Raw genomic sequence first — 10341 nt, forward strand, 5'->3', positions numbered from 1 at the left:
TGTTTCTCACAGTCATGTGTGTCTCTGTGTGTATTTGTATTTGAGTGTGTGTGTGTGTGTGTTTGTGTGTGTGCATCAGTCATTGCTTATCTGATCTTCTCCAGTAGTTTTTCCACTGTGTTTCTCAAAGCCCCCTTCATGTGAAGTCACACCATGACCCTTTTTTTGTGCTATCAGATAGCTTGGTAGAGGAAAGAAGGGGAAATGGACATATGGGATGCTTCAAAGTTATTTCAGCCCGTTCTCTAAAGGGTGTTGGAAAAAAAAAAGAAGAAAAAATGTGCTGTCAAATATCTATCCAAGCCTAATGGTCTCTTTTCTTGATTATTGCTGACAACAATGCTATGGGACCATGCTATATAGTGCAAAATAGAAGAAGAAAGTGTGTTAATTGGTATATTAATCTACCTACATGGCTCATACTCGCCCATTCAAAAACATATTTACTGGTTCTTAAATTTGCGCTGTGCAACTGTCAACCCGTCTAAAATGTGCACAGAAGAATGTGAAGATATTTTTTGCTGGTTTTAGAATTCATACTAGTCAAAAGTTGCATAAAACATGCAAAAATTAATGTACCGCAATGGTTTGTGCGTTTAAAGTACATGTCTCCCTTGTCAGAAGATGGTAAATGATTTCTAAGCTTGGAGATGATAATGCAATGCCTTTGTGTTATGGGAGGCAATGTTTTCATGTGTTGTTAATTTGATGCATACCAGTGGACTCACAAACTTTGTGAAAAGAATAAATGCATGAAATATAACATGCAAAATGCAGCATTGCTAGTAAAATGGCAAGCAAAGCCTAGCAAAGGAGTGGACCACCTAAATGTATATTCACTGGCTGAGGCCGTGTAGCTATCTTGGGTATAGGCGACTCCTATTATAACCAAGTCCTTTGGACTGCAAGTTTCCTTTTGTTGTATCGAAATTTCATTGTAGCCGAACAGTAAAGTATGTCAAAATATACTGATCATTATTTTTGGGCATGATTTTTTACTTCGTCATAATGAGAATTTTGTTGCATTGTGATCATTTTGACGGGAGTACACTGTATAGACAATGACAATCTGTGTAATTTACAAGGAAAGCTACAAGGCATAGGTGGACAGTTATATGGCAGTCTATATATTTTTTGCTTATCTGCATGGAGGAATTCTGATGACCTTGTGCTCTCGTTTTATTTTTTCTTGTTTTTTTTATTCCAGAAAATTATTGTATGTTTCCATTGTTACCAGGAAGTGGACTCGACACATTTATCACAATTAATTATAATATGTAAACAAGCTGTCAGTTGTAAAATGTGGCAGTTTGATTGATGTGATTTGGCTGCTTATGAAATAATGAAAAAAATTCACCAAAGAAGTAAACACCAATAAGAATCCAGAGGATTTAATGACTGTACATAGGGTTCCATGGGATTTTTTTTCTCTCTCTTAAGTGGCAATAAGTCTGTCAGCATATAAAAACAATGGTATATACAGTAACTACTGCACTAACACTTGAGGGGCATGTGCTTTTCATGCATAAAAAGGAAGTTGTCGAAACTAAAATGTGCATATTTGTAAGTATTTGTTTATATTTAAATGTTTCTATATTTATGACAAGATCTCCCTGCAATGCTATGAAATTTGCCCCTCAGTGTCTAAGAAAAGTCCCCCATCTTGTTACTCCTCTATATAGCAATACATCTTTAAATGGAGAGGCTTTGATTTCTATGTGATGGGACTCATTTTTGTCTAACCTATGATTGTTGAATATGATGTATTTGAGGTATAAATTTTGGCAGATCTCTTTTAAAATCTAGAAGTACGACTCATATAGTAATGTGGTAGTTCTTCCTGTGGGAATGCACTGTATGATATTGAATGCAGTATGAATATGATCATGATATATATGTTACATTGAGGAAATGTAGGGCATGAATTCTCTGAAAGAGGTAGTGTATTACCCCATCTACCTTTTATCAATCAATATGCCCATGTGTAGAAGACAGAAAAAAAAAACAGTATATGTCAATTTTGCATGTGAAATAATTGTAAGGATTCATTTGATAAATGCAACATGTTGATCGATCAGTCACTCACGAGGTTTCAAACATTTCAGAAATGTAGCGTACAGATCACTCCACAGATGAGGACCAAGAATGATTATTGTCACAACATTTTAGCCTTCGTATGTGTATTTGAACTAACATCAACCTTGCTTAAGTCGACCTCGCATAAGTCAAATAATTGCCTAAGTTGAAGTCCTTTTTTTATATTCTGTTGATTTTTAATCCCTCGTAAGTCAAATTTTCTCTAAGTCGAAGTTATTTCTTCAGTCCAAACAGATTCAACTTGAGCAAGGTTGACTGTATTACAGGAAAAAAAGAAAGAAAGAAGGTGAATGCTTGTCAAGTGAGGAGTATTCTACACCATGTGGTTTATATGCAATCAGAAGTGTAAGCTTCAGGATGTCCTCTTCCGTTATTGAGATGTTTTATTATTATTACCAGATCTGATGCTCTTCTTCATCACTGGTGTCCACTGAGAGAAGGGAATCAACAATATACCAGCAAGAATCAAGGGATAGATTAAGAGATACTGATGGAGAGAGAGAAAGGGATAGAGGTGGTTTAGAGGGAAGATAAACCCCAAGAACAATGTGGATTGAGTGAAAGCAGCAACATTAGTAGAACACATCAGTGAAAGTTTGAAGAAAATCGGACAATCGATGCAAAAGTTATGAATTTTTAAAGTTTTGGTGTTGGAACCACTGGATGAGGAGACTACTAGAGGTTATGACGTATGAGTGGACTACAATATCAAGAAAATATAAAGAAAATACTACAAAAATCCATTTTTCATGAAAATTACAAATTCCATCAACTTGATATTGACATATGTTAAGGGTAGCGCTTATTCCCCCTGTTTTCTGAAAGCGGTTGGTCCACTTCTCCTTCATAATTGTAGAAAAGTGAATTTTTGTTGAATATCCTTTATATTTTCTTTGTATTGTTGTCCACTCATACGTCATATCCTCTAGTAGTCTCCTCATCCAGCGGTTCCAACACCAAAAGTTTAAAAATTCATAACTTTTGCATTGATTGTCCGATTTTTCTCAAACTTTCACTGATGTGTTCTACTAATGTTGCTGCTTTCACTCAATCCACATTGCCCTTTGGGTTTATCTTCCCTTTAATAGAGTAATAAGATTATTTGGTTATACTAATAGTGTGTGTGGAAAGTAGTACAGAATTCTTGATTAATATTTATTTATATATTTGTATATATATATAATTGTTTCATTTTGGACCCCGGCCCAATTATATCTGAAACAACCTACCTGCGGTAAAATTATAATTATGATAGTAGGTATTGATACTGTAGGAAAAGAGTGAAAATTCCCTCATTGAGTGAAATGTGTATCCCGACTTGTTGGTTCATTATTTCATTAAAAAATGGCTTTATTCGCAAGAATGCTTTAGAGCTGTCCGATTGATATCGTAATGGGTGTGGAAATAAGCCATCATTGCAATCCAAGATTGAAATGGGAAAGATGTATCAGTGCTATGCCATCTTCCCCAAGAATTAAAGGGAAGGAATAGTTTTGGCTATGGTCAAAAAAACAAACAAACAAACAAACAAACAAACAAACAAACAAACAAACTGATCCCACCTTTTATTAGTACCACTTTGTTTTTGGATATCTCAACCATTTCAAAACCGATTTTCATCAAATAAACTTTGAATTCCCCTTAGAATTGTATGCTCTTTCATATTGTTTTCATTCTCTCACAAAAAAGGAAAGGAAATCTGAAGCCCCTTTTCAGTCAAAACGGTACTTTCCCTTTAAACCTCCATACCCTCTTGAGAAACACTCATTTATCGATAAGTGCCACGTGTTTGGCTGCTCAATGAACTATCTGGACTTGTTCCCACACCAACATGGCATTAGCGATTGATTAGAGTACATAAGAAAAATGATGTTGGCGAAACTGATATGTTTGGGATAAGCTAAACCAAAGAGTGATGTGGAAGGGGGGGGGGGGGCGGTACATAATTGACTTCACTTGTTGTTCGTGTGTATTGTTGGCAGAGATGAAAGCATTTCATTACTATTATTATCATTTTACATTACATCGCTGGATAGCAGTTTATATCCTCCAAAGTGAATGATAGCAGTCGTCTCTGATTATGGCGAATTTTTATCATTTTTTTTTCTTCTTTCTTTTAAGAGGAGGCATATTTCATTAATAGATGCAGCATATCTGATTTTCACTTTTATGTTTGTTTGTTTTTTGTTTTGTTTTTGTTTTTTTGCTTATTTTATTTACTTGGCACAACATTTCCTGCTTTGCATGGCGTACACTACATGAAGTGCCTTTGATTCGATGGACGAATTGTGTTAATTTGCAGAATTATGCCAACTCTTGAATGATTGATCTGTCGGAAAAAAAATCAGGATTTTAAAATTTCGACGAAAGCATGACTTTTATGAAGAGTGTAAAGGTGGATGTTATGTATAAAGTGCTTGCCAGTATGTTCAGATATAGTCTGTAAAATAAACATGATGAAATAAATATGAGAACATAGCAATATGAAATAATTCAGACTTCGTAGAGACTTTCATGTACTCTTTCATAATTGTTTTCAAGTTCTTGTATCATGCGTGTGTGTAAATGTGTTTGAGTGCAATCTTTCCGAGGGGATGAAAAGAATTTTTGCTTGTGTGCTTGGTGCGTTCGTTTCTTCCGCCAAGGCCGTTGTGTTTTTGCCAGGGTGGATTTATGTTTGTTTGTTTGCAAAATAACTCAAAGTTACAGATGCAACTGAAATTTTTTTGTAATGTTTTGAATAGCGCAAAGAACAGATGACTAAATGTTGGTAGTGATCCGTATCACCGTCTAAATCCATGTTTGTTTGTTTTTGTATTTGTGTTTTTTTAGAAGGATTTTGTGAGTATCAATTAAACTAACAATGATATCAATGTTATGCCAAATGCCAAGGGTATTTGTGATGGTCAACGTATCTAATAATGCAGATAGTATAGATGTAGGCCTATGATATAGGGTGGAAATCACAATTTGGATAGATTATGGTCTGCTTAGCGAAGGATTGCGCTCTCCAAGTGCTTTTCTACAGTACTTCTGCTGTGTCTTTTTAAGGGTTTCGGATGGATGACTTGCCAGGATACCACTGCGTCGCTTTGCGTGCAGTAGAGTTGGAACCTTTCGAGCATGTGGTTGTGTCTCGAATTAGACATTCTTTGCTTTGCTACGAACCAACAAGCAATTTAGTTTGAGAAAAAGACTTGCCCCTCCTCAAAAAAGAAAGAAAAAAAAAAGGTAACAAACGAATACAAACACAGAAGACAAAAGATAATGATTGTGGAGCTGGGAATAAGTCCTATATGACCAGATACTGTCGTTTTAATCACAACGCTTGATCAAAATGCAAAGACATTCGTATTTCATTGTGACTACGATGCACACCATTATTTACCACAATTAAAACTTACTAAAAAAAAAGAACAAAGGTAGATAATCTTGGTTAGTATATAATTATTATTCTTCCTGTTGTACGACGGCAGTAAATTGAATACTAGCGCCAGAAGCAAAGTACAGTGGACTCCTGTTATAACGAAGTCCTCGGGACCGGCAGTTTTCTCGGGACCGGCAGTTATATCGAAATTTTGTTATAACGGAACAAATGCACAATAGAAATACATAGAGTGGAAAATATTGCAGTGCGAATTTTTACTTCGTTATAACCGGTATTTGTTATAACCGTGTTCGTTATAATGGGAGTGCACTGTATTCTATCCATCGGATCGCAGATTACATATCCCCGCATGGAGATAGATTCCTAGATCCAACGCTTGTTGTCAAAACTGATTTAAGTGGAAATGTGGAGTAATTATTATGACCTATTGAAAAATGAAAACATGGAAACACTGGATGTCGTGTGGACAGATCACTTCAAAACATAACAAAAGTACACTGACTTACGCTGAAAATAAACATGAGAAGGGATAGAATACTGAGAGGTAGCGAAGAGAATTTTCGCCATGTGAGATTGTCACGAGGAAGACATGGTAAGAATAATCATCTTTTAGAAACGAATTACAGTAGGACCTCGGTTATCCAGCCACCGATTATCCGGACGCCAGCCGGTCCCGACGTGGCCGGATAATCGAGGTCCTACTGTATATGCAGACATACTACAAACGTATTTCATTTACAGCTGTGCAGCGATATGGTTAATTCAATAAGTCTTGAGGTAAGCATTTATCTTTTTCGTAACTCGTTCGTTTTCGGCTGTCTGCTCCAATTTGCTGAAGTACAACTTTGTTTCGCGCTCAATTATTGCGCGACTCTTCAACTTGTTTGAGGCGCTCCCATCGGTCAGTGAAAGGTGCTTCGCTGCCTTCCCTTTCTCGTGGTGGTCAGTGCTAAGGGAGGGTAAAGCGTAGGCCTCCTTTCGGGTGGAGGGTGAGGAGGACCTACGTTGCTGTCGATTCCACCACGCATGCGTGTTTCTCGTCTTGAAATGATTATCTTTTTGAGCGCGTTCGAGATTCTCTCGCCCTTTGTCATAAGTTTGCTTGCCCTTACGTTTCTCCGCGTCGTCTTCGCGCATTTTTCGCTGCTGTCTCCTTTTCATCAGTTTCATAGTTGATTCGACAGCAGCCTCCGGGTGCTTGGATTTATTCCCGTGCTCCAGAGAATCCTGAACTTTGCGCTGCAGCCGTCTGTACACAGCCAACGCCCGCGCCGAGTCCAAAATGCGATTTCCGGCTGGGATGCCTTCGACTGACTCATGGTCTGCCGCTGTCAACTCTGTCATGGACCATGCCTCAGCTGGACTATGATCTGAGTCTATTTGTTTTTGATCTTCAAAGTGCACTTTTCTTCTCCTGGAGCGGTTCATGTCAGTGAATGCCACTTTACTGTGGCCTTCTACCTCACCATTTTCTGAATCTCGGCCCATGTTCCTTCCAGGATAACCCAACGACACCGACGTTGGTTGTAGACTGTGTTTAGCTTCTGCTACAGCTTGTGAATCAAGATGGCTTTGGTCTTTGTAAACATGGCGAAATCGCTGTTCGGCTAAATCTCCCTCACTTGAACTTCGCTGACGCATGCGCAGTCTTTCATGAGGACTCGCGCTTCCTGTAGTTCGCCCAACACTGAGGACTTCTCGACGATCTGTGATGTTTGGTTTGGCTTCGTCACCGAGTAGGCGTTTTGGAATCGGATCGGTTAGCTTCGCGTTACGCCTACGACGATATTCTTCTTCAACATTTCGCATGTCGCGGAAGAACTGGCTGAGAAATATCCTTCGCTGACGATCAAGATGAGCAATTTGCGAGGTGTACTGTTTCTCGAGGGTAGTGTTCAAGAGCCGAAGCTTGTCCGCATGGGAGGAACTTTGCAGACGACCGGACATGTTGTTTCTATGGCAACTCGTCTGCGAATGAAGCGTGATTGTCAACAGTGGCCGCGGAACAAATGAAAAGTTCCGTCTTGGATAGGTTCACTTCATCACCGTTAGGCTAATAATTTCTCTAACTCATCATCGGAGTCTGTGCGTAATTGCAGTAAAAAAATCGAAGCATTTATTGGACGTAGAGCTGGTCTGTCAACGTTGTGCTTGTGGACAGTAGTCGGCTAAGTTGACCCTGAGTTGATAGACAAGCGAAACACACACACACAAAAAGACAGTAACATTTCTCAAAACAATCATCCATTATATACTTTTCGAGATTGCGTCTTTATGTGTATACTCGAGATTTCCCCTAAGCAGTATTGGAAAAATCCAAGGGGCTTTCACACCGGGCCTGCGTATGGAGTTGCGTAGTGTTGTGAACCTAAAACTCCAAGGTATATCGCGTACTCGTGAAAAAAAAAAAAAAAAATGACGGAAACAAGCGATCGCAACGGTAAAAAAAAAAAAAAAAAAAAAAAAAAAAAAAAATGCTTGGGAAAGTTTTGAACCCAACTTCAAAGGATTTTTCGACGGACTGGAGGAGGGTAGCGTGCCATTACTTAGGCATGGCGTACAGTAGCGTAGTGTTGCTTAGACTTGCGTATAAATTGCGTATTTCTGCGTTCTGTGCGCTAGGCCGAAAGTACGCGAAAAACATTAAACATGCTTGTTGTTGTTGGGTGTTTTGGTTTTTTTTTTTTTTTGGCGGGGGGGGGGGGTTAGCGTTCCCCACATATCCCTTTGTGTCGCTCGGAGTGTTGTTACGTAGGTCGGCGTAGGCATATAGCGTATATGGTAACGTAAGCTCGGCGTGGTCAGTGCGCAACTCTACGCAAGCCCGATGTGAAAGCCCCGTTAGATTTCGCTGGTTCGCCTATATAGGGGTAAGTTGAAAAAGTGATCAACGTGGCATGACACTGCCTGACAGCGGTAACGACGCTTAGTGGTTCCAAGTTCCATGAGAAGAAATAGGCCTACTTGGTGATGCTTCTTCCTTCATTTCATTTGAATATGGATTTGATAGAAAATGCATCATTTTTCTTCAATTATCTTTAACCTTTTTTAATCTTTTGAGCTTCAGAGGTATTATGGAGATCATAGATATAATTTTGCCACTAAATTCACGTTTGGTTTTTTTTTTTTTTTTTTTGTTAAATTTGTCTTTGGTTCCTATTGTTACATGGAATAGCATTTACGTATGAATGACACGTTATTCATTTTTGCAATTTTTACTTTTGTGCCTTGGAAGAGAAAAACAAAGGTGTTCACTCATGCGTAAAGTTCCCCTTTTTATTGACTTACCAAGTTGTTAGCGAATTAAATTACATTTCATATGGTATATAATACATTGATATTTAGCCAAAAATACGGCGAAGTATAAACTTGAAAAAGCAGAGACTCCAACTCTACCGTTTTCGACGGGAGATCTCCCGCCGAAAATACATTTTCCAAAATCTCCCGTTCTCCCGCTTGAGATTTAATTTCTCCCGCCCTGGCTCTGTGTCTCCCGTTGGAAAGGATTTCTTACTTATTGATATTGTATGTTGAAAAAATATGCCTTCGATAGCACCAGAGAGCGTCTAGAACCTTAGGAACCCCGCGCTTTGCACACATCAACTTGGAGTCTCCCGTTTACTAGGGGTTTCAGGCGGGAGAATCTCCAGATCAGAAGGTCCTTTGGGTTGGAGTCTCTGAAAAAGTGTTTACTTTCTTCTTTTTTTTTTTTTTTGCTCAGTGTATATTACTATATAGTACAAATGCGCAATAGAAATGCCTATTGTCATTACATTAGCTATTATCATTATTATCATCATTATCATCAATATCATCATCATAACGATAAAATGCAATCGCATTATGTGAGTTGTCCAGAAGTAGGTTGAATTAAACGTCTTTTTTCTCAGTCTATATTCCACAAAGTTCTAGCTTTCCCTTAATCCAGCCAGCCAGCCAGACAGACACACACACATTTTATCGACATACGTTTAAAAGCTACTGCATGCAATAGTAGACCAAGCACGGATATGCACATTCAGGTTGAAACATTTCTGTAAAAAAAATAATTGTGAATGTAATCAACTTGAAAATAATGGCCTGAAATTCGCGAGAATTTCGCTCAACGTCACTGCCGTATGTTCTTGAACTGGATATTATCATGATATCAAGATTATAATACCGTTGAATAAGGTTAAATTTTACCGTCCCGATACACGCATAAATCTGAAACATATACCCCTTTCTGATCTCATCGCCTTAATTTTTTAGACTTTAGTAAATACGCAACTATTAACATGATATACGCACCTGTCATGCCTGTTCTGAGATGAAGGGTAAAGAAGAAAAATTTGCTTCAGCTTTGTCCAAGATACTGGTATATATACACTGACTATATATCTCGCGGAGACACCAGATTTTGTTCATACGATCATAATTCTTTCCCAACCTTTCATTCGTTTTTCTCGTTCTGTTTTTAGCTTGCTTGTCGGTTGGGACACGATCCCTGTGTCAACATTGTTTCCCCGGACAGGATGATTGTGCCGTTTAGGAATTCGGAATACAAAAATGACTATGCGCTGTAATGCATCGCCTTGACAGAAATTTCAGCGGTGCTGTCAATATTAGCTCTCCCATCGACCTATGGTGGGGAATAAGATGATATGAGTACATGAGGTTATGATTGCTCATATAAAATACATCGTTCTTTGCAGCATAGCTCGGGATGAAGGTTTGATTTTATTTCATGTTCATTTCATTTCAAGTCAGGCAGCATATATTATTGACACAGAGGATGCGCATAGATAATTGCATATCCCTAGTTCTCAATTCCAATAAAGTCTTGCTTCATCTTTTAGTCATTCATTCCTTTTTCT

General features: G+C 38.3%; 2 protein-coding genes across 2 annotated transcripts in view; both read right to left on the minus strand.

The window, feature by feature from the left end:
- Nucleotides 1-10341, minus strand: part of LOC140242709 (large ribosomal subunit protein eL24-like) — a 278728-nt gene that overhangs the window by 66204 nt on the left and 202183 nt on the right. The gene's annotated exons all lie outside the window — the stretch shown is intronic.
- LOC140242837 (uncharacterized) lies at nt 6248-7432 on the minus strand. The gene has a single exon (XM_072322590.1). It carries the CDS (start codon nt 7430-7432, stop codon nt 6248-6250), a length of 1185 nt encoding a protein of 394 aa, XP_072178691.1.

This window comes from Diadema setosum, chromosome 19 (genome assembly GCF_964275005.1).
Source record: "Diadema setosum chromosome 19, eeDiaSeto1, whole genome shotgun sequence".
In the NCBI taxonomy this organism is placed as follows: Eukaryota; Metazoa; Echinodermata; class Echinoidea; order Diadematoida; family Diadematidae; genus Diadema; species Diadema setosum.

Excerpts from the sequence above, each read along its gene's own strand:
- LOC140242837 (XM_072322590.1), bottom strand. The coding sequence starts at position 7,432 with ATGTCCGGTCGTCTGCAAAGTTCCTCCCATGCGGACAAGCTTCGGCTC.